The sequence below is a fragment of the Thermobia domestica genome, chromosome 5 (assembly GCF_964235325.1).
Source record: "Thermobia domestica chromosome 5, izTheDome1.hap1.1, whole genome shotgun sequence".
NCBI lineage: Eukaryota > Metazoa > Arthropoda > Insecta > Zygentoma > Lepismatidae > Thermobia > Thermobia domestica.
The window spans coordinates 86340278-86366374 of record NC_137458.1 but is presented as its reverse complement, the minus strand read 5'-3'; the positions used below and the strand labels follow the sequence as shown (position 1 = coordinate 86366374).

General features: G+C 36.3%; 1 protein-coding gene across 4 annotated transcripts in view; it reads left to right on the top strand.

Moving 5' to 3' along the window:
- The window catches only part of GramD1B (GRAM domain containing 1B), a 197093-nt gene that overhangs the window by 110964 nt on the left and 60032 nt on the right, over positions 1 to 26097 (top strand). For all 4 annotated transcript variants that reach the window (XM_081758773.1, XM_081758776.1, XM_081758775.1 and 1 more), the window contains exons 4-5: positions 16963 to 17182; positions 22176 to 22279. In XM_081758773.1, the coding sequence (XP_081614899.1) occupies positions 16963 to 17182; positions 22176 to 22279 (324 nt within the window). The remainder of the gene's footprint in view (positions 1 to 16962; positions 17183 to 22175; positions 22280 to 26097) is intronic.

Below are 26097 nucleotides of genomic sequence, written 5' to 3'. Positions count from 1 at the left end.
AGTGGTAACGAGCACACATGATCTTCTCGAGTTCGATTTTCGGTAGAGTACAATTTTTTTCTGCTAAACCATCTTCTTGAGACATTTGGAAACCTATTTTGAATTTAAAGATAACGAACTACTGTCTAGCAAGAATTAACGATGGAAGGATGTTTCGATTCATGCATCACTCCAATGACCAGTGCCGGATATAAGACTGATAAGGCCCTAAGCTATTGAAGATAATGGGGCCCCTTGTATGTGGTACTCTGCAACCAGTTCATGCAGAACATAGGAACTCAACTGCAGAAATGAGCAAACTATTGATGTTTTAGGGAGCACACTAGCAAAGGGTTGCCCCATTATTTACATCATAGGAGTCTACACAACAGAAAGTACTGTGGCTATATGTAGGTTTTATTTTATTTTATTTTTTAATTTTTTTTAACCTTATATTCTGGAAATGTACACCCAGTATTTTTTCCTTTAATTTTTTGGGAGCCTTAAGCTATAGCTTGTTTAGCTTATGTGTAAATCCAGCACTGCCAATGACCCAAGTTGCTCACGAGTTGTATCGCCAGGAAGTTTTCAGTTTTTGTATATTACGGAAATGAGATGGTTTAGAATGAATCAAAGAGGCAGTATATAATTCATTTGGTTGAAATGAGAGGAAACCCTGACAGAAAACGAAGGTTAGGAACTGGAAATTATAGATAAGCCTATTGCCATTTAGTTGTGCATCGTGTTTAAATTTTGCTATGGAATAAGAAAGTTAACTAGATAGCAGCGGAAATCACGACCAAGAGGAAATAGATGTTACCCAATGTCAGGCGGCTTGATATCACTTGGAATACAATTTTAAATGATAAAAGCTTTTGCGTGGTTTTATGTGTCAAGTTCTAGTCAAATAGTCCTGCTTTCAGTGTATTGCGTTTGTTTTTGCTATCTGAGTGATAACAGAGCGTCTTGATGACAAAGGTGACTTACTTGATAAATGATCGTTAGTGATCAAATGAAACACTTTCATGTTCTAATTGGCATTGATTTGTGCCCCCCCTCCTCCGAACATTTAGATAACAAAGATATCCTGCTAACATTTTTTTGTGTAACTGTAGTTTCGTGCTATTAAAAAATTCATCAGTCTTAATACTTCCGCTCTATCTTACGTCACTTTCGTAATGCATGAAACACTGAAGAAAGCGGGGCTTTCGTATTTAGTAAACTAAACATTACAAGGGAGCATTTCAACCAAAGTAGATAGTCTCACCCTGAAAAACTTAGTTATGAAGTAAACACGCTGCAGCGTCTCTTTCGGTGTTGTAGTCCATTTGCTAGCGGATCCAGATGGGTTGTTTGGATGGGAGAATTGACTTCTTGACGATTAATGTAGGTTTGAAATACGGAGGTTTCTTTCTTTTTTCTTTCATCAAATCAGTATAAAGTACTGCGATATTTTGTGAAGGCCTATAAAAATGTAGCCTTCTGGGGGGAGGGAACGGTTACCCTCACGCTCTTCTCGTGGATCTGCCAAAGGTTTTATTTATATTCGAGGGGAAGGAGGAGAACAAAGCATAAGATTTTTTTAATTTTCTAGAATCTGTAGTGCGATCTTCCATTTTGTAGTGGACAACACAGTGTGCAGGGTTTTTCTCAGGGTTGTTCCATTTCCTACCGCTTATTTCATTCTACAATTTCATTCATTATCATCACCGTTTTCCGTAGCCTCGGTGCATGTCAGTGGGACATTAAACGAGAAAAAACTCTCCATTGCTACTTTATTATTATTATTATTATTATTATTATTATTATTATTATTATTATTATTATTATTATTATTATTATTATTATTATTTAAAGAGTTGAGTGCAGTGGTGGCTCTTGAGGGAAGTCACGCCCCAGTTGGGATAAAGTTTTATTTTTTTTTACAGATGTGACTTCCATCAAGAGCCGTCTTGTTCTATCGAATACATTAACTGCCATGACTATGCCCCTTTCAGGGAATTAGCAGTTACCTAGCATTTACCCACTTTTTGTAAGTCCTTTCTAATAGTTCTTTTTAAATATGTTTATAAAGTTGAAAAGCAACTAAGTCACTACCATATTCACGAGAATCTAATACGTGCTTAGATTTTGAATATCTTTATATATATATATATATATATATATATATATATATATATATATATATATATATATATATATATATATGGTGTTTCAAAACAACACCGAAACGTTTGGGATTCCTGACACCAAAATAAGACGAAAAGTATAGACCAGCCTTGTGCACAAATGCTTCCTTTCGGAGTTATAGGCTGCTGAAAACATGTAAAAATGAAATATTAAGGTCCATAGCTCCAAAACTATGCGACCTACCATAGTCGGGTCAAGACTTTACTTAGGAACTAATATATGGTCTATCTAAAAATACATGCTTCAGAATACCTCTGTAAAGATTGTTGCGGAAGTACTGCAGGATTCTGAAGCATGTATTTTTGGATAGACCACATATTAGTTCCTTTAGTAAAGTTTTGACCCGACTACGGTAGGTCCAATAGTTTTGGAGCCATGGACCTTTATAGTTCATTTTTTTTTTTCACGTTTTCGGCAGCCTATAACTCCGAAAGGAAGCTTTTATGCACCCAGGTTGGTCTATACTTTTTGTCTTATCTTGGTGTCAGGAATCACCTCCCAAACGTTGTCGGTGTTGTTTTGAAACACCCGTATATACCGCGTGTATCAAATGCATTTCCTGTGTTTTACGTAATAAAATACCCGTAAAATTTATTTTGAATCCTCGTGACAATCCTTTTGTTTGAAAAAATGAAATGAAATCTTTGAGTTTTACGTCCCACGATTATGCCGGTTAGGCTAAAGGAGACGGTGATCATGAGTAATGAATGAAAATGATGGAATGAAGAAAGTGGGAGGAAACGGGAGAACCCCAAGAAAACCCACGCACACGGTGTTTGTCCACCACAAAGTTTACTTGGCGGGGGCTGAGATCGAACCCGGGACCCATCTTTTGTTTGATATCTAACAGAAAATATGACGTCATATACCGAGAATCGGTCGTGAGACTATGAAGACTATCGACACCTCATTCATCGAATTGTAAGAAATCGTTTAGGTTACATATAAGAATAAAGAAACATACAATCTAACATGCATATAGTACCTTCCTTTTAATTTTGCCGCAGCCGGGTTAAAAAGGACACAAAAGTTGTGATGCTTTCTATTCAATATAAAATTCTTACATCTTTAATATTCCTTTAAATATTTTGATAATTCTGACATCGCATTCAATTTTCGCATCTTATATCGTCGCATAAAAACCAGAGGAACGTACCTCCAAAAGTACGGTTTACGTTTTCTTCATGTTTGGACATAATTTTGAAAGTCCTACTTGGTGTAAATGAAACGGAACGCCATTTGTTCTCCTTGTCGATCATCTGTTGTAATGTAGCTCAATTACCAGCTTATTAAAAACACATCTTTCTAAGAAAATAATATTTTTGTCCTCTCGCCTGTAAACCTACGAAAATAGAGTTACGTTCCTCTGGTTCTCATGTGACGATATTAACTCATCTAATCTGATACCATTTTTAAAAGGCGATATAGGAATCAGGGCCGTGCCGTGTATGGGCGAGCGGGGCGACGGCCCCGGGCGCCGAAGTAAGGGGGCGAAGAAATCAGGATAGAAAAGGAATAAAGATATGAAAAATTACTTGAAATATACGTGTGGGGGCGCTGTCATGTAGTCTCGCCCCGGGCGCTGATTTTCCACGGCACGGCACTGATAGGAATTATTATACCTACATGAAGAATTAACCTTTATACACTACACTACACTTCGTAATGAATCAGTGAAAAAATATTATCCTTTTTAATTTCTATCTTGTCCCTTTTTTAAAATTTTGACCACTTCCTGTTCCGTAATGAAGCATAAAGAACTTAATATCTTAAATAATAGCAACGAGTAGATATGTGTGTGTGTGTGTGTGCAGTGGCGTATTTAGGGGAGCTATCGGGCTCAACCCCCCCCCCCCAAATATTTTTTTTTATAGTTTTTCGCATTCCACGTACAACAATAATCCTTCTTACCATTTCACAGAATTTCATTAACTTTCCACTTATGCTCCTTGTTCAGAAATAATACTGTATTAGTCAAATTTCATTCTATATAAGAATTGTGTTCTTTTTTTTCTTTCGTCCATTCTACTCTTCTGTTTCTTTTTCTTAGCTGTTAATTTTTCAGTTTCTCCTATTATACTTTCGACCGTCGTTGTGTGATTGAAGTCGGCCGTCGTCAGTAACACCAAAACTAAGAGGAGCTGATAAGCTAAACTGGTGTTACACACTAACTTGCACTGATATCAACATAACGGGATTTCAGTTATTACAGCAAAGGAATATTTACGTCGTTTAGTTATAAAGAAAGGTAAATGTTTGAGTTAAAGAAAATTAAGAGGGGGGAATAAATAACCTGGGAAATTAGGTAGGTCAAGAGAATGCTTCCTTTTTCGTCTATGAATAAAATAAAAGGCTAGATTCACTGCTAAATTTTTGTGTGTATCATATCACATAAGATTCACCAGTCTGCAATTCTTGTCATTAAAACTGCAGTAAGTATATTTCAGCTTCAACTTGTCTTAACATTGTCTTTCACGTAAAAACGTACACAGAGCTCCTCTGTGGCTAAGCGGTTAGCGTTCGCGCCTTTGGCGTGGGAGACCCGGGTTCGATTCCCGGATCGAACGGGAGCTCATGTGGTTCGGATTCCACGTTAATCAGTAGTTCCACGTCTCATATAACCTCGCTTCTGAACGGGACGTTAAAAAACTCAAACACAACAACAAACACAAAACGTACACAGATAAAACTGAATATTTCCATTTTTTCCTAAAATGAAATCAGTTAAATTGAAATGAGATTACAAATATTCAACGTGTGTTTGCAGGAGCGTCATTTCAGATTTGCCTCGGGGGTGGTGGTGGTGGTAAGATCCTCCACCGACATACGAATTTCACGTTTTTTCCTAGTATATTAGTAGACAGTCGATTAAAATATATTTAATTCTCACACTCAGGTGGGCAGTTGCCCCCTGCTTCTCTGTGTTGTGCATAGCCCCCCTCCCGAAACAAAATCCTAAATTCGCCACTGTATGTGTGCGTGATATAATCAATATTTTAGCCCATTCTTCTGAAATGACACAACTGTTTGACAACGATTCTTCAAGGAAAATCCTAAGGATGGGACGAAAGGCAGCTGATTCTTCCAAAAGAAAATGTAGTCCACTACAGATGCAATATATTTTTGTAATTAATGTATGCACATTGTTAAGGCATACTAAGAATTATTTGGATCCAATCTAAATCACATCTCCATATAGGATGGAGATCTTGGGCCAGAATCAAAATTTTAAGAGAAAACAGTGACAACCTATGACAAAATACACTGGGTGCGCGTTTCTATTTAAAGATATCTCCCAAATAAGCAAGAAAGTTACCTAATAAGGATAAAGAAGGCAAACTTGTAAGTACAGGAGAAAAACAAGTAGTTTATCAAGCGATATCAATGTTTACTCATTGAAGAAAATTGAGACCTTAAGTAGCGAATTTTCATGTTCTTATAAAATATAGTGTGTACGTTATTTATTTACTTATTTCGTACAACTGAAGTTACGATTCGTGTGTTCGCATGCTGTAAAATGTGAGAAAGCACATCGAGAAATAGAACTTAAGGGGGAAAAAGTATCCACGGATTTGCTGAATGATGTAGGTAGTAGATAAAAAAGAACTTATTTCCCATACGGATAGATATAGACGTGCCTGTTGTTACATATCTACGCCATCTCTTAATCTTTCAGTAGATTAAAAAGAACTTATTTCCAATACGGATATGTGCTGTTATATATATAAAAACACAAACCTATGCCATTTCTTAAGTTGATAATATTGACAATACTTATTATAATTTCATCTGTAATTATAATTTAAAAAAAAAAATGTTCGGCAGCTCTTAGAGGAGGGTGAAATTATATAGCATTGGCTAGGGTTGCCAGATTTTGTAAACGAAAAACCGGGACACCAATCTCGGGTTATATAGGGTCAGGGTCCCTACTCATTTGGTCAGAATCAATTAATTATGTCTTTTCCAGGTTACTACCTACAATTTTCCAGTTCATTCTATACAGTTAACACAAATAAAGCCCCACAAGGGATGTAGTATAAAGAATGTGAACTAGGTAACATAAAGAAGAGCTTCCTGGTGTTCCTTATTCTGAATTCCGATTTATTGTGTTTAACAGGTCCTAAATATTGCATCATGTACAGCATGATTGAAGTGGTATTTTTTTTTCTTTGTTGCTTCACAACCGAGTCAGAAACACTACTGTAAAGGAAATACAAATTTAGTATTTAGCAAGAAAAAAATACATTTACGCTAAATTCAGAACGATAAACAAAAAGTACATATCTTTAAAGACTTACGCAAACTCTCCAAAAGTTTGGCAGAAAAAAAAATCCAGTATCAAAATTAAACAAGACGCATACTTTTATGTGTTACCTGCCATTTCTTGTGCTAGAGTAAGTTGTTACGGAATTTTTAAACCTGATTACCAGATAAAGAAAAAAAAAATATTGAATGCGTGCACAGCATCTTTAGACATATTTATCCGGTTTGGGTACAAAACCTCGCCTCCCAAAATCTCGTCGGGCCGAAACCTCGCCGCCCAAAACCTCGCGGGACAAAATCTCGCCTGGCCAAAACCTCGCCGCCCAAAACGTCGCGGGCCAAAATCTCGCGGGGCCAAAACCTCGCAGGCCAAAACCTCGCGCCCCAAAATATCGCCATATCCAAAATATCGCCATATCCAAAATCTCGCCTGACCAAAACCTCGTTGTAATGATCTCGCGACACAGAATCTCGCCTGGTCTAAATTAAGCGAGACGTAGTGTCGCCTGGGAAGAAATGTCGTCAGGATAAAACCTCTTCACGACGATTTCTTCAATGTAGAATGTTCTATATATTACTATATGTATATATTTAGTAATAACACATAATTACATTAAAATAATGACAAGAAAAATTCTAATGCATGCTTTGAAAATCTATATATAAAAATTAAATGACTATGTTTGTTACATTATACCTCTTGAGCCATCCTACCGATCTCAATCAAATTTTCAACATAGATGAGGTTCGAGCCTAGGATGTCTTTTATAATTTCACTTTGTCGGCACAACAAAAGGGAGGGGAAGTGGGATATATATATATATATATATACAGAGCCGTAGCTAGATTTCGGCGCCCGGGGCGAAGTAGAATTCGGCCGCCGTATTCTCACCACACCAAGCTCTTCCTTCCTTTTTTTCTTTTTACTTATATGAAAAGCAGCAGATATTGTTATACTACACTGAATTTTTATTAAGCTGCAGGCGAGATTTTGGCGGCGAGGTTTTGGCCACGCGATGTTTTGGGTGGCGAGGTTTTGGCCCGGCGAGATTTTGTCCCGCGAGGTTTTGGCTCGGCGAGATTTTGTCCCGCGAGGTTTTGGCCACGCGAGATTTTGGGCGGCGATGTTTCGGCCGCGAGATTTTGTCCGTATCCAATTTATCCACACATGGCAAAGTATATTAAAGACAACTCAGTTCTATAATCGTTGAAGTGGGATTTCAAATGAAACTTAGATGCTACAGACACTCAGGTAACCTTTCAAATTGTTCTTACAATACTAGCAGTGAATTGTTCGAAAAATGAAGCACATCATTTTCACATCAACTGTATAAAACACGTAAGAGATCTTTCGGAATCTTAGATTAATTTGCGAAAGTAATATAGAAGCAAAAATTTAAAGTACTCCTTTGCAAGAACACAGGTTTTGCTATTATACATTATTTTTCCACCGGTGTAAATTTCTGCTGGCAAAATTATGGTTTTTAAGGTGTTCTAAATTCCCCTAACATTCCTACGGTAAGTGTTTGCAAACTTCTTGAACTCTTTTCCGCTAGGTCGTAATGTATGTGCAGGCGCGGTTAGTATTATTTCCAAAACAAAAGTACTGAAGCTAACAATGGCCTTGTAGGACTTGCTTGAAAACAATACTAAAAGTGGAAATTTAAAACCACGAGTCGGCATCTCTTTCAAGCACGACTTATAAGAAATTTCTGATGTAGGAGAATGGAAGTTTAAAACAATACGTGAAGAGTACCTAAAATCATCCACCTTAGGGTAGGTACATGCCGAAGATACCTCCGATCGAGATCAAGGTTTAAGTCGCGGTCGCTACCTCGATGTCTAGGTCGCAATAGATGAAGGGGGCACATTGCGAGGAGGTCGCACCCTCTCTGTTAAGTTCTCAGTTTAAGGAGAAACATCACTGTGACACAATTATTCCGTCAGTGCATAAAAATCACTACAAAACCACATTTTGAAATTGAAAGGACCAAACAGTTTATAAATACGGATGGACGCGAGACGAGATATGAAAAATGCGAAAATCTCGTCTCTTGTTTCACAAAAATATTTGAGTCATCTCTTGTTCATCTCTACCAATATTCTAAATCAAAGACTTTTACCTTTTATTCAATTTTTTGTGAAGAATTACCCTCTTTCAGCACTCAGGCGAGAAATCGTTTCCCAGTAAAATTTAATAAATAAATAAATCAGGTATGTCTTCAGGTTTCGAGGTGGAGGGGGTATTAACTGCAGCAAATGAAGTTTCACCACTGCAATTCCATTATTCGATGTTTCCTCCCTATGGATACGTGCCTGTCTTTACAAGTATTTCTTTATCTTATATCAATAACGAATTTAGAAGAAACCCTTTTTATTAATCTCGGAATTGGGGTTGGGGTAAGGGTGGAGTTTTTAAACAGATATAATTAATAGTACCTTCTTTTTTTCTTTAAAAATTCTACAATTTACCGACTTCAGCCCGAAACTGCCCGAAACCGACTTCAGCCCGACTACAATTTACCCCCTCCCTGTGACCGTCACTGCCTTTTATAATAATAAGCTACAGTATAATTTTCAATTAAGTAACTTATCTGACATTCCCATTTCAGTTGCTATTTTCTTCCATTCTCTATTTAAAACGTGCCTATTATGATGTTTGTGTTTCTTATTCCATATTGCTGGAACATTCCTCATTAGTTCTATCAATATCTTTCATAATCAAATATAATAGTGCAGCAAAACCTCTCAAGCATAGACACACACAATCCTCTGTAGACGAAATTCTAAACAAATGAAGACTTCCTTCCGTGCAGCACTTAAAAAGAACCAATAAGAACACGAGTCACAACGATGCTTCCGCTGTACATCGATGTAAAAGCAAACTCGGTTGTTTATTATCGCGACCACTAATTCACTCTCGCGGTCGACCTCTAGGTCGCGATGTAGCGTACATCTTCGACATGCGCTTACCGATTTGAATCCATGTGTTTGTGCCAGTATCGAGGGTGCGACCGCGACTTAAACCTCGATCTCGATCGCAAGGTATCTTCGGCATGTCCGTACCCGCAGGCCATTTTTTTTTCATCCTCTGGCTGGAAGCTAAACAACTCATAGAACGAAAGAATAGATGTGATTTTCAAAGTCCTTGTTGTTTGTTTCCAAAAATTAATTTGCTTAACAAATCTTCCGAAGACCTTCCACTTTTAGGTGAGATATACTTGTTCTTCCAGATTGAATTTTTATCAATCTGAAGAACGAAAACCGGGACAAATAAGCGTCCCGAAAGCCCTTTTCGGGACAGTTAATTCTTTCATTGAAAACCGGGACGTCTGTCAACCCTAAGCATTGGTTATTTCGTCCTATGTAAGGCCGATGGTGCCTTAGTGAGACGAGTACCCTGCGTCGCAGTGAGAGGAATATGCACGTGCTGCAGCAGAAATATTGCGGGAAGCAGACTAAACAACTTTTCTGTTCACCAATCCGTAAACACTCGTGCCCGCATTGATACAGCATCGAGTTACGCAGTTTGTTTCTGAAGACTGCAAATGAATATGAAAATAGCTCCTTTTTTTATTTTTTAGTATCTAATACTATAGTTGTGATTAGGGTTGCCAACTGATCGGTTTTTCACTGGCCTGGCCGGAAATATTGCTGTTATTTTGATTAAAGCCGGTGACCGGTACAAACTTCTTACTAATCCCTTTATGACCGGTTTATATATATATATATATATATATATATATATATATATATCAATGATTAATATATTTTATTTATCTGTTTAGATAATTTTAAAATAATGACAGGAACTGTGTCAGAAAAAAAATGAAATTCACTTGTAAGGAATTTCATACATCTACTGAGAGTAAAAAGGACTTCTTAAAGCAATTTCCTGTAGTTGAAGTATAAGTTTAAAGAATAAATTTCATTTTCCAAATCCAAAATTGTCACGTAAAGATTAATATACTTTTGTTCATCTGTTTCGATAATTTTAAAAAAGTGGCAGTTACTGGTAAATACAATAAAATGATCAATGCCGATTTTAGTTTCTTATTTAGGCCTATAACACAATGTATCTATTAAGCTTATTAGTGAATGTACTAAGGATATGCAGAATACAGGTGCTAATGCACTTTTGTTCACGATAGTAAATTTCCTTCCCATGGATGGGTCCGAACAGAAATACTTCACACTTAGACCTATATCATAGGGAATTTTGAGGGGGTGCCGGGTTATTTTATTTTCCAGAGTTGGCAACCCTAATTGTGATACGATGCATTTCGAATAAATATGAATAAAGTTAAAAGGGATTTGAAAATTATAATTTTCTAAAGCCTTTATTTCGAAAAACTTCTTAGATAAGTAACACTTCCTATCACGTAGATGAAGATTATAATGCAGTTTACAGTAATTTGATGCGACAACAAGGTGACAACCTAATAGACGTCACGAAGAAAGAAGGAAGTTTCAGGAAGATTACAAAGTCATTCAAAACATTTATTCTTACAACCAATTAGAATATGCCACCGAAATCAAGAATAAACCTGAGATCATTACAGACGCCGGCGCCTATACCAACACTAATACCTGTGAAGTCCTTTCAAAAGCCACGAATGGAAAAAAAATTAAGTCCAAACGCCGAACTTGGGAAGGATGAGAGAACAAACGATGTAAAAACTACCTCAGACGTGTCCAAAACTTGGATATACATATATGATTGCCCTCGCACTCAGGACTATAAATTACAGTAATTAATAACTAAAGATTGTAGCGAAGAAGTCACTTTTCTATTCATGACAGGATACACAAAAATTAAGTGCGAGGTTCAGGAAGATTACGAAGTAGTGCAAAACTTTTGCTCCTACAACAGACTACAATATGCGCCGAAATCAAGAAGAAAATTGAGACCTTCAAAGCAGTTATTCGCCACCTTCAAATTGATACCAGCATTGAAGGCATCACAACAGCATTCAAGGAGAAGGATTATCCAATATTCACAAATGCGAACCCAGAATCGTGAAGGCGGAAAAGGGGAAGTCCCCATCCCACTATTCTTGATAAGCTACCAGAATCTTTAAAGAAGGCTTGTTGCTACACATGAAAGTTCGCATACAACCACTACAAAAGTAAAATTACTTGCAGTGCTTCAAATGCCAAAGATTTGGGCATTTGCAAGCAACTTACCAAGCTCTGCCTCAGTATGTTAAGTGCGCCTGTTCTCATTGGACGTAGCAATGCGGGAAAAAAAAAAAAAAAAAAAAAACAACAGCGAAATGTGTCAACTGTAAATGCTTTCATCTGCTAATTATTCCGGATATTCGCAAATACAACAAATTCTACAAGCAAAAAGGAAAACAACACCATTAAGCACAATCTCACAGTCAGCACCTCTTCAAGACACCACTGCTACATCCACTTCAAGACCTGAGCCTACAATATCACGCACTATCGCAGCTTCAATACCGAAGACGTCCTCTGATAATAATTCATCCTCAAGTATGGGCATCCTCATCCTGACATAAAACCAAATTATTTCTCTGTTATTTCAGTCTTTTACCCTAATCTTTCTTCTAACACTCTCTCCCATTGCATGGCTCGTAAGTTTTATTCCTCTGTAGGTGCCACATACTTACATATCTACTTTGTTTTTAAAAACTGGTACAACTGCTTTTCCATTCTCTTGGCACATTTTCTATTTCCAATATCCTATTAAAAAGTCGTATAAACCACTGCACTTCCTTATTTACCTGACTTTCCCATGTTTGGACAGGGATGTTATTCGGTCATGGTTCTTTACCACCTTTCATAATTTTCATCGCATTTTCCACCTGCTATACTCACAAACCGAACAGGTCTCCGATTCATGGGTAGATTTTTGCACGTTCCATTCGTATTTTCTTCATTGAGAAGTTTCTGGAAATACTCATTTTACCGCTTCTTTATCTTCTTCTCACTTGTCAGAAGCTCGTTATTTTCATCCTTGATGCAGCCTTACCTTCGAAAGCTTGTATATATCTTTTTCCCTTCTTTTGTTTCCAGGTTGTTGTACAGCTCATCATAAATTTGGTCTTTTGTTACACTACCTTCTTAGCGTTCTTCGCTTTTTTGTTATCCTTCATGCTGTGTTGATTGCCAGAGTTCTGCTATTTTTTGTATCGTTTCGTTTTCTCCTTCACAGCTACTTGAACTTCTGTATCCCACTACCACATTTCCTTATCAAAGAGGCCTCTTTCTTTTGTTTCTCCATCAACTTTTCTTGCTCTTTCCCTGAATGCTACTGGTATTCTGGTTCACTCGTCTTCCACATGCAACTGTTATTTCTTCATTTGTAGTACCTGGGGTGTGGTAATTTCCTTTTGAATCTCTTCGGCACTTGTCTCATGTAGTTTCCACCACTTCGTTCGAACGGGAATATCTGTCTCTTTTTTTTTTTTTTTTTTTTTTAACGTTTTCTTTGATGCAGTTATTGGCTACTACGAGACTGTTGCTCCACTAGATTCTTACCTGGTATTATTTTCAGTCCTTTGTATCAGTTAGATTTTGTCTCCTCCATAAAGTAAAGTCGATCTTGAGACCTTGAGGTGCTACTCTTATATGTAATCAGGTATTCTTTCTTCTTATAGAAGGTATTCAGAATAGCCAGATCATATGCTTCCGCTGTTTGTAGTATGTTCTCACCTTCCTTATTTCTATTTTCTAATCCATATCTTCCATATATTCTTCTATAATTTAACCTTGATCGTCCTATATGCCCATTTATATATGCTAGGACAAACTTCTCATCTAATTTGTCCAAAACTCTTTCTTTGTCTCTTCATTACACCCAGCTTGTGGGGCATAAGCGCTGATTATATTTACGGTTTTCTTTTCTCCTAGCAAGAGCTTGATTATCGTAATTCTGTCCCTTACTCTGTTCACATCCACCAATTTCTCCTTTATATTCTTATGCAAGATAATTCCAACGCTGTTTTTTCGTGTAAGATTGTATCCTTTCCTACTTCTTTTGATCTTGAACCCTTCCCTTTAGTCTCTGATGTATGTTATGCTTACTCTTCTGGCCAGTGTCTCCGACAAATCGTAATTCCTACCTGTCAAGGTCCCGATGTTCCGCGTTCCTATTTTGATCTTCAGCTGTTTTTGGACTCGCTTTTCCATTGTTAAGGGGTAGCCTTTGTGTTCATTTCTCACGGTCTTAAGGCGATCGGTTCGCACGTCACTTATTGGGCACGTCCTAACCTTTTTCTTACTCACATTCCTTTCTCGATCCATATTTGATTTGGCAATTGATTTTACAACCGGCTGCCTACCTGACATCAACCCCTAATCTGGAGTACAAGGATTTTTTGTCGGGGGTTTCTCGTATAATTTGAAAGTACTACTATTACTAAAATTTACCAAACTACGTTAAAATTACAAAATACTACTAAGAATTGCAGACTTGCTACAGATCTACTACTGAAAGTTACTGAATGTTCCATGATTGTCATATTTAAGCTTATATACAGTAGCCCTAATACGTCTATAGAAATTTGTTTAAATAACAAGGTAATATGCACATATAAATTAATGAGGGTAATAAAATCGAGACGTCTAGCATTGAGAGAAATGCGAGCGAAATATACAGATGCAAAGCCCTCGAGAAAAAGGCCTTTCAGTAGACTACGGTCAAGTTGAGAGACTAAGATTAAGATTGTCTTGCCACAGAACAGAATCCAGTGGCGAGTTCTTGTTTCTGCCGCGATGAACCTCTAGGCTGCTGACAAAAATTGGGATTTGAAGTTAATAGAATTTTTGAAAAAAAAAAAAAAAAAAAAACACTACGAGATCGATGAAACACATACGTTCTCCAACCATTCTGGCATGGTGGTAGACCCTAACGAGCTTAGCACATATAAAATATTATGATGTATGTGGAAGATTTTGCTTTCTAGATTAGGGACCACCAAAGATAGGGTTTGCACTTTTTGGAGTTTCTTCTCCCCCCCCCCCCCAAAAAAAAAAGAAACGAAATAAAACTCTTAGTAAAGTCAGTTTAAGACGCAAGCAAGTAAATGGTGAGACGGTTGATTAGCTAAGTTGTAAATATTAATAAAAATCCATGGAACAAACATCTTATTAAAGTCAATTTAAGGCACAAGCTGTTACTTCTCTTATTGCGAAGCTTAACTAATTTATTTCAATCTCACTAATTGCACTCTGATGGTTGCTGCCAATAACCTCTGTAATAGTTTCCACCAGTCTCCAATCCACGTGCACACAATAATCTGATCTCGAACATTTATATAACAAAAACCATAGTTCCCACGTTGAATAGATCATGCATTTGTTCTCAGCATCCAACTACTTGGTACAATATCTGTTATACATTGTCTAAATATAACTAATTCCAGTAATCTCAAGGCAAGATTTTCTATAAAACAAAAGTTCCATGCGACAGCAACGACCCGGCTCTCACATTCTACCATAGTACCCTGTTCTTTTTTCTTTTTCTTCTTCGTTACAGTTCTGCATTCGTTCTTCTCAGAACGCTACACAAGCAACTAAATGATGAGATGGTATAAAATAAAACCTACATTATCAGCATCATTTTTTGTAGTTTGTAGGCTCCTATGATGTAAGTGTTGGGGCTCCTCCTGCTAGTCTGTTCTGTAAACTATCACTAGATACCTATTAGGTCCATAAATTACCACATTGTATATATTCTACACAAAAAAACAGCAACAATTTGTCATTGTAGCTTATGGCTTCATTAAGCCTAAATCCGGCTCTGCAATCAGCCGCATGTAAGCCAAGTTTAGCTTGTATTTCTACGTTTTAAACTTACGAATATATTTTAAATTTTGATTCTATTAAAGCAGAAGTGATTATAGTGCACTATATACAGAAATTGTTACAATGTGGGTTTTTCTATCACAAAAATTACTAAGATTTTACATAAGTCTGAAATATTATGCTTTGGTACGTTCACTTTTATGTTCAAGTCGAAATCGTAACGAATTTCTGTTTTAATATTTAATATGTTAAAATGTAAAAATGTACACAACTATTCCTGCATCCAGAAAATTAAATAAATTGATTACTATGTATAATTCGATAATTATTTCTAAATATGGAGTAAAGAGTTCTAGTTATTTCGAATAGAATAGATTGGCATCGAGATTAACATGTTTTTTTTTATTTAAAAAAATAAAGAACATAAACTTGTGAATTTAAAGTAGTATCTTGTTGAAATAAAATCGTGCATAAGTACGGATAAAAGGGATCATAGTATTTATTAAAAAAATATTTAACAAAACATATAACACATTAAAACGTGTATGTATAATGATTAATATTTATCACTGTAGTGATAAGTGATTTCGGAATACTACAAGATAAATTTTCGTGAAATAGTTGATGAAGTGGTAGCAGTAAGGGAAGAGGATGAGTAAACTTACAAACATTCTAATCTCTATCTACCACGAGACTGATATATCCTGAGATTAAACACAGGAGATAGGAAAATGGCTGCGACATTACTTGTATATTCTCCAGAAAGAATGCTTAAGTTATTATATAGTCATTTCTGATTACTTCAGAATGTAAACTATTCTACTAAAAAGTACTTCTGAATAGTTTATATATAGAGATGACTTCTCGATGATTGGATCATATCGGTATTGATGAGTGTCTCAAAAGAAAATTGCTGATATTTTCTTAAATATCCTCGCGTATATCAACACTGGTGTCTGTCTTTGACTTTTTTGAAGGAGAGTAGTTACTGTTATTTACGATTTGAAATTCAATAAATAACTTGAAATACTTTATTTACGATTTTTCAGTTTCACTATGACCACTTCCTATTAATTTTCAATTTGTCAGAAAAATCCTTATTTTGTTGTTCCAAAACGTTTCATGAATCATTTGTAAAATATAAAATAACACTAAGATATTGGAGTCAGTTTTTCGTACACTGTCAATAGAGATTACTCATTGTGTTTACTCATTTATTTACCTTTTAGGGATTAGTTATAGGCAGGGTTCATACACTACCTGGAAAACGTAGATAACCTAGAAATCTCAGGGAAATTGATTTTGGAAGAAAAAATCCTGGATAATTCAGGGAAATCGATCATATCTAGTAAAAAACCTGGAAATATCAGGGAGATTGAGTTCAATATTTTTGTATATTTTGAATGTGTTTAAGGATAGAACAAAGTTTTGGATATTTTAAATTTTATTTATTCTAATTATTTATTTTCTTGACTCAATATTTAATTGCAATCGTTCATTGGGGAGAAGGGTGGCCATTCTTAAATATATAAATATATTATTCTTAATAATATTTATGTGTTCTCTTACTGTTAGTTTCTTCCGCTATACCTGGAAATTGCAAAATTAATACCTGGAAAACCTGGAAAATTCAGGGAAATTGAGTTCAATATTTTTGTATGAACCCTGATAGGCTGTGTCATTACTCTTTTTAAATTTGTTATAATCCTTCTATTAAATAATTCTAACCTTACCTTACCTTATTCTATGGCATAGGACAATATCAGTCGTTCCTCAGACTCTGGTCATGCGGGAGATTTGAACTCTGGCCGTTTGCATGACTGTAGTTCCAAAGATAGGAAGGAAGCAAGAGGATCTGATAAAACAAGAAAGAAGTCATCGTGGTACAACGTTCTTTATCCAACATACAAATCTCGCAGTGAAGATTTCAAGAGAATATTTAAAGAGTTGCCTAGCGAAGAAAGACTGATAGTTGGTAAGTGACTTAGAGTTTCGTTTCAATAAATAATTAAATTAATGAATAATAAAAAGAAATACTTTTTACATAATATAGTACTATATCTTCTTTTCCATTAACCAAATTGGGCCAATGATTTGAAATCGCCCAATTTCATATTAAAAGGTTTCTGGCAATTTATTGTTTTGTAAATACTGTACACAAAGTTCTACTATATTTAGGGAGTATAAAACAGGCATTCATTCATTTATTTAGGGTCTCAATTTTTTGAGCGACCATTTTGTATAGGCGCTTAAGCCTATTTAGCACTTATCATTTTGCAGTAAACGCTATAGCTCTATTATTTATAGAGGGTAACCCAAAAAGTTCTTGCCGTTGGGGATTGTCAGAAACAGACAAACAGTGCATGGTATTTAGTGTTAGGTCTCGAAGTAATTTCTATCAGCATTCCAGCACCCTTTGCCAGCATTGCTTCAATTGTACAGTGCCCTGAAACTCAAGGATCTTGTACGCAAAGAAGTTCGTGAGCGGTGCCGCAGGTCTGTCTCTTTGTCAAAGTTTCCCACAGAGGTGGTTTTCTAGGGAATGGAACAGATGGTAATTTGATGATGCTTGGTCTCGCGAGTATGGTTGGCGTAATGAGTCTCCCAGGCAAGTCGCTGAATGATATCGCTGGTAGACCTTGCCATGTATGGTCGTGTATTATCGTTACAACTGCTGCGATTTGCAGGTTGGCAGTGATGCCAAATGGTTGGAGCTTGTAATTCATCACTTAGCGACAAAACCACCAGACACAGAGTACGGTCTTGCGAGGGTATAGAGGTAGTTTTGAGATGTGAGAAGAGTCATGTGGTTACAACCATTGTCTGGTGCATATGACTGTCATACTAGAGCCACTTTTCTCCATTCGTGAGCATTCGACCAAATATATGGATGTGTTGCTGTGCCGAGACAGCAACACCAAATTTGTTGTCACTCGTTGGTTGCCGACATTGTTTGGGGTGCCGACTTACTCAACTTGTACACCTTCCCTATGCGGTGTTTGTGAAATCTGACTGTTTTCCGTGGAGAGCTGGGGATCCTGGGTTCAATCCCAGCCCCCGCCAAGTGAACTTTGTGGTGGACAGACACCGTGTGCGTGGGTTTTCTCGGGGTTTTCCCACTTTCTTCATTCCACCATTTCATTCATTACTCATCATCACCGTGTCCTTTAGCCTGACCGGCATAACCGTGGGACGTAAAGATTTCATTTCATATATATATATATATATATATATATTTTTTTTTTTTTTTATTATTATTTTTTTTTTTTTAATGGAGAGCTGGGAGCGTTTGGCAAGTTCACCACACATTTGACTGCTGTTCTGCTCTTTGGCTAACTTCAGGGCCTCTCCATCCAACACCTGTGGTCGTTCATTGCTGTGTTCATTACAAAGATTCAGGTCTCTTGACTTGAACTTCTGGAACGAATGCCTGGTGGTGCATTCGTCCACTTCATCCTCCCAAAATACCTGGCATATTCGACGACTTGATGCGGTTGCTGACAGGTCCATCTTATAATCATACAGCAAACAACCGCGAACGAGCTGCTTCGATACCTCCATTTCCTTTCGCCACTGGCCAACCTTTGATTGCTGTGTGTACGCAACGTGCTATATTGGCCTAGTCAATAGTCATAATTGGCCCCTGTCACTTTTCCATACGTAAGCCACGTCGTTTCCTCTCTGTAAGCACTTCATTCATCAAATGGGGCGTCAAAAACAGCAAGAACTTTTTTGATTACCTTGTAGTCTACGGAAGAGTACAAAAACTTTTTTAAAAAAGACATGTTTTCAGCTTTTTGAACGTAGCTGTACTTAAGATTTTTGGTAAAATGGCTCAATATCGAATCTAAGAATCTTAGAATTAATTTGATTATCTGCAATCTAATATTCAGTTACTCCACCTTTTTAAACTTACACACTTGACAACAGATGGTAATTGCTTTCCAAATGATAATGCTTTTTTTATTTATTTATTTTGCAAGAAATATCGTTATCAGTGAAGGTAAAAGTAAGATAACACTGATAAGATAAAAAAATTAAAAAATAAGTTTTTCATTACTTGTAGATGAAAGGGAAGAATAAAGAATAAGGTGCGTATTTGTAGTTACATCTGTTTTATGGCATGATAATACGCTTGTGGTGTATATTGAAGTTTCTGTAGAGAAAATATTGAAGTATAGTTCAAGTTATGTGCCATCATCTCCGATTGTGAGAAAATAGATGTGCCGTAAATGCTTTCTAATACCTGTGATTTTAATTAGATTTTATATCGCACGTCTAGAGGTATCAATCACCTTGTATAAGGCAAAAGGATCTTCTATTTTATTGTTACCCAAGTTTTCCATAAAATAGCGTCAAAATGTGTTTTATTTAAAATAAAAAAGTCTTCCTTATTTTGAGGAAATTGAAAGGCTCAAGTACAGTTTGTGCGTAAGTCCGTTTAGGTAGTACACATTTTCAAACATATGGCTCAAATAGATGCAGTGACTTTTTTTTTCGGTTCTAAAAGTTATTATGCATACTTCGGTGACTTACCTTATTTAAATACTAAAATATCTTTTGCAGTAGAACAATTATTCATATGTATCATTGATTCAGACTTGAACTTCCATTAGTATCTTATAATGTAGTTTATTAAAATGAGAAAATACACAGTAAATTTTCCGTGTGTGGAGATTGAATGAATTCGAGAGCGGTGTTGAGAAATATATACAGGATGGACCAGCTATCTTGAAACACTTCTAATTTGTAAACTGATATTCAAGAAACGGTGAAATTTTGCACCATGCAAATATAGAGGAGAGGGGGGCATTGTTTGACATACTTCAATACCATTAGATTAACAGTGTTGCCAACCCAACATAAAGATGAAATTTTAAATGCTTTTACGTTAATGTATTATATATTTCAAATCTACATACAGGGATTCAAGTGGTCATACTTTCCCTACTATAGCTTTAGTACTTTCCCTAAAATAGTTTTAGCATCTACAAAGACGTTTTATCTCCAAATGCTTACGTTTAATCTTTAGAAATACTATATGTAGAGGTTGTTTTCAATTGCGGTTGAGGGAAAATAACACCTTTATTGCTCTTTTCTCTTATTGTTTTAGTATTTGTTCTGTTTCTTTTCTCCTATAAGAACTTCGCCTAAAAATCCTATTGCTGATTATAACTCAGTGCGATATTTACGAATTTTTTAAAACTATCCATCTGATTGATGTGATATTTACCTAAGCTTGTTTTCGAAATAGGCCGTTTAGAAAAAGTCAAATTGTAACTTTGTTCCTATTTATTCAAAATACCTCGTATCATGACAGTATTCTACACTAAGCTACTGTGAACCTACGTGAATCTACGTGTCCATCTCACTTGCGTTATTACTGTCATAGAACCCTCTATTTTTTTTTTTTTTCGATGTTAGTGATACTGTAGCTGCCTTACTTTGTAACACTGAATAACAAATGTGCTATTGTATGCTTTAATTTAATATGTAGATCTGAAATATGTAATAACCTGACGTAATACCATTTGAGAAAACACGACTATATGTTAGGTTGGCCACACTGCTAATCTGGTGGTAATAAAGAGTATGTCAAACAATTCCTCCCTCGCGATATTTGCATGGTATAAAATTTGAACGTTTTTAATTTATAAGATTAAGAGTTATGGGCGTTTCAAGATAAATGGTTCACATCACAAACGCCCTCAGAATTTTTTCCAAGAAGGAGCAAGAGATTGATACATGCGAAGTCGCGATACACACTTTGATGCATATAATACATCATTTAAAACAATTATTCACGCACATTCCATATTATTAACTACAATAGTATATTAAATACTGTAGTGGTTGAGTAAGCAAATCTAATGTGTTATGACATGTATTTCGAAGAATAGAACCCCCTTTCTAATATCAGGGAACGACAGTTGCCCCCTCCGCAGGCGCCCATTATCCACATATATATACATGTATATTAACTGTAAATATATACCATAATATGTAGTATATATGATATATAATTCAATCGTCATGGGTCCGGGAATTCCTGTGCACCGAAAGTAGCATCATTTGAAGTGTTTTCGATGAAAGATGTTAAAACGGATCTCTTTGAAGGTACAAACATGTCTGCACACATTTTGGCATCTTAGTGTAGCAATAATCTTAGGATATACGAATAAAGGTGTGATGCGGTTTACGGGTCATACATTACTGACATAGAAGCATGGATTTATAGTGCGCAATAGGATTTAGGATTTAGATTTCTGGGCTTTCGGTATCTATGGCCATGTTAGCCCGTCACGTGTGAGAGATGACGTTCCTCGGCGATCAGCGATCACACTATCCGGGAAAGAGAAGGAAGGAAAAGGCCCGGGACCTATAAGTTATATACCACCCCGGCATTTGCCTGATGTGAATGAGGGAAACCCCATTCAGGATGGTTGTCCTGAAAAGGCTTTTTACACTTTTTCTACCGAGTGCCCCCACCGGAAATCGAACCCGGCTAGTGCGCAGTAGCTTTACGGACACTGCATATGGGCATTGTTGTCCAAGCACAGCACTTGTTAGCGGTGTGCTTAACACGTTTGCTGCAGCAGTGTAAAACCAAGTTTGGATCTAAGTTCTATACGAGTCACCGTGTGTTTCGTTGAAGGTTAGCACGTGGATGCTAGTAATGTTAAAAATCTGTACAAATAAAAATACCAGAAACACACAGAGGTAATATAATGCATACAATGGCACCGCACAGAATTGAAATATCGCACGAAGCAGAATTGAAATATCGCAGTAAGTAGTTATTATGCATTTTTACTAGTTTATATAAATATGTGTCAAATCATATCTTTAAATAAATATTTAATTTATATTTTTATTATTGATGAACATGAAAAATGTAGTTTTTTGTATGAGGCAAGTATATGATAAACTAAATGTCCAATATAATTAATTTTTTTATCTCATTTCAGATTACTCTTGCGCGTTGCAGAAAGACATATTGGTACATGGTCGTATATATGTATCACAGAACTATCTGTGTTTCTACGCAAATATATTTAGATGGGAAACATCAGTAAGCATTATTTTCTTTTAATTTTCTTAATTTTAATTTAGCTTTCATGCTATGGTATTCCTTCTGCTCAAATCATTAAATCTCAGCGAAAACCTTGTGGATATCTCGGGAGCTCAGAGAACAAAGGTTGCATCTGGAATCTAGAATGAAATTATAATGCCTGATGCACCTTCTGTCCTTTCATGTCGTTATCTTATTAACCATATTCATACTATATTTCACCCGAGAGCACAATATCTATATTCATTTTTAAAGTAGAAATAATAGACTTAAATACATAGTGCCCTACAGATTTAAGGGACACAGAGAAATCTTATATATTTTGATTGCGTGCCGAAGGAAATAAGGACAAACAAATGACTCTAAAAGTAACTATAGAATTATGAAACAATTCTGATATAAATAAAAAAGAAAAAAGAGAGAGAAATCTGTAATAGTGTAAGAGAATACTTGGTGTTTCTTCTTAGTTAAGTATGTATTAAAAAATTGGTCGTATAAGGGTAAGTCATAAGCCTTGCAATATTTTGGAACACAACATACTGATATTTATTATAGCAGGTTAACATTGATAGTATAGCCCCTCGTGTTGGATTGCATGCAGCCATCTTTCTGCCAGTTCCTCGATTCCACATCGATACACAACGTCTTTTTAGACGGAAAGAAGTCAGTCTTTGTTGATTCCATCTCCTGCTGGTTGGTGAAGCATTGTGATTTCAGGAAGTGCACCATGGACCGAAACAGATAATAATACGAAGGGACAAGGTCAAGACTATACGCTGGGCGTGGCATCAGTTTGATGCTATCAAGTTCCTTGATCTTCTGTTCCATTTTTTGAGTTGAGTGTGGTTCCGCCCTATTCTGTGCAGCAGGACGCACTTTTAGTTCACCAATGCGAACTATTATTGGCATAGTGCAGCATACATCCGCTCCAATTGTTCGGCAGGTCAGCATTGATTGTACACGATGGTTAGGAACGAACTCAAAGTACATTATACTTTCCTAGTTCCACTATACACCAAGTATGAATTTATGCTCAAAACAGCCCTGTTTAACGACCGGTTCTGGAAGTTCGTCATTCATAAAACAGAAGACAATAACCGAACTACACTTGTAAAGGAAATGTAATATTGAAAACAACTTATCTTTTTGATTATTCAATCCATGAGTCCATCGACTACATACAGTAACACCAACGGCTGCCACACCAAGAATCTACATAACACAGACTGCAATAGACAAACAAAACTTAAAACCCGCATAATAACTTTGAAGGATATCAAGGTGCTATTTTAGTTTAAAGTTTGAGTAGAAGACAGTCCGGCTCCGTGGCTATATAGCTGTAACTTCAGATTTTTGAATCTTACACGCACTTGGAAAGTTATCACCAAGATACATTCATAACATACGCGAATTATTTTTATTTTGTGTATATTTTTATTAATGGAATTATTTTGAGTATTATTACAGACAATGTAAATAAGTATTGCTGGAAAATTTATTCATTTTCGTTATTAAGTAGTTTTTTCTTTTTTTTCACACGGGCATTTCTCTTGTTGCCCGGCGGGTCAGTCAATCCTTGCTTACCACATAAAATTGCTTGAAGCTTGAAAATTATGACACGCGTAAAGCTTATTCATATACACTTAACATTAGCAGTTTAGAAAATATTTCATACATGCGAACTATTAAATTATTACAGTAACAGTTTATTTTTACTTCAAGAAAATCAATTGAATTTTATTCTGGTGAAATGATCAACAAATTCTTTGGTTTTCAAACGAAAGACTGCCTTATGTGTGAATAAATACTTTAGATGTAAAAAGTAATCTTTCTACCCATACACGTCACTGAAGTGACCGTAAACAAATAATCTAAAGAATTTGTGTCAACGCCAATAGTGGCATATCTTTCCATAACACTAGCGGTGATTTTCAGTTTCACAAATCTGGATCGAGTTACAACTCGATCACAGTTCTGCTAAATTTGCGCGCTCTTGTTCTCAGGTATAACAGTCAGCTCATTAACAGCATCATTGAAAATTGTAAGAGAATTGGTCAAAGTTTCTTACTTTTTCTCCAGGTTAGTAATAGTGGCAATTCAGGAATGAAAGCTAGATCCTTTTTCAGGGGAAGGTTTCTTAAATGATATTCGAGCAATTACTCAAAGAAACGATGCGATTCATATTCATGTAGGGGGGCGCGGTGGCTCAGTGGTAGAGCGTTCACCTCTGGTGCTTGGGGTCCCGGGTTCGATCCCAGCCCCCGCCAAGTGAACTTTGTGGTGGACAAACACCGTGCTTGTGGGTTTTCTCGGGGTTCTCCCGTTTCCTCCCACTTTCTTCATTCCACCATTTTCATTCATCTCTCATTATCACCGTCTCCTTTAGCCTCACCGGCATAACCGTGGGACGTAAAACTTAAAGATTTCATTTCATTTCATATTCATGTAAGAAAAACTGATCCTTTTAACTAGTAAACTTGAACAATTTTAATTCAAAATGTATCATCTTCACCGAGAATATCAATAATTATTTCGACTGATTCCAAGTTATTAACATAATAGATAGCAGTTCTAATCCATGTACCCATCTCTTAAGACGAGCTGAAGTGGAAGCAGAATTTCAGGGGCCATTTCACGAAAAACAGTGGTTCTCAAGGTACTTTCACAGTTACGTTTTTCACATTTGACATAGGAAGATGGAAAAACTCGTGGAAAATGAGAACACCTCAGTCACAATTCGTGTAGCGCATGCAACGTATTTTGGAGTACATGTAGAACCATATGACCTTTTGCTTCGCTTTTCATGTATGTGGCCACAAAACTGTCAGCTATTTTGAAAATGCTATGTAACTGCCGTACTTTTTGCTTTTTCTAAAATTTCTGATGCAATCAAGTACGTGTTTGTGCTTTCGGACACTTCCAAATTTCCAGTTAGAACATTGTCAATGGGACTGGCTAGAACACAAGGGCGCCGATTTCTTTGTAAATGGGGGGGGGATTAAGATGCAGAAGGTGTATATATATATATGAAGATTTTAAGACAAATTGCATTCAAATTATGCCAAATATTGTATATTCATAAATACAGTAGGGGGGCCCACATGAGCTTGGGGGGGGGGGAGGATCGGCGCCCATATTTCATGAATTGAAGTCCAATATTTCTGTCATAACACTTTCACGGATTTGGATAAGACTTCCGTTATACACATTATCAGCATAACTCTTTCTAAAAGGCAATTCGGATGTAAATTTTTTGTTAGGTGTTTTTTCCGAGAAAATTTCTGAAGAAAACATTTTCTAACTTGCACAACAAAATGCCTGCATTACACAGAGATCATTCACAAAACTGTTACTACGCGACGCGGAATTTGAAGAAGCTTTACATCATCTGATTTTCTGTCTCAGCAAATTTGTTTTATAGTGTGAGAAAATAATATTTCCACAGTTTCACTCAATTTACAGAACAGTACAGAATAATCCGTTGAAAACACACTACACTCAAAATCGTTCACAAATTGTCCAGGTTCTTTTTCATAGAAAAGCCAGCTTTAAGCATTTTGAAGCACTAAAATTCACAGCATCATATACTACTTATGCCAATGACTCGCAAAACTTGTACCTGGCTCTATTTCCAAATTAAGTATATTCATTTTGTTTTGTCATTCAAAATTTTAAGAATTAAAGATGTACCAGATTCCTCCAGCGGCAATTGACTATAAAGGACCATTTATAACTAATATCAGATGCTGTGATCAATGATTAATCCAGAGGTGAGAGCCGGCCAAGTCTTGTTTGGTATGTCATTCACTTACGAATGA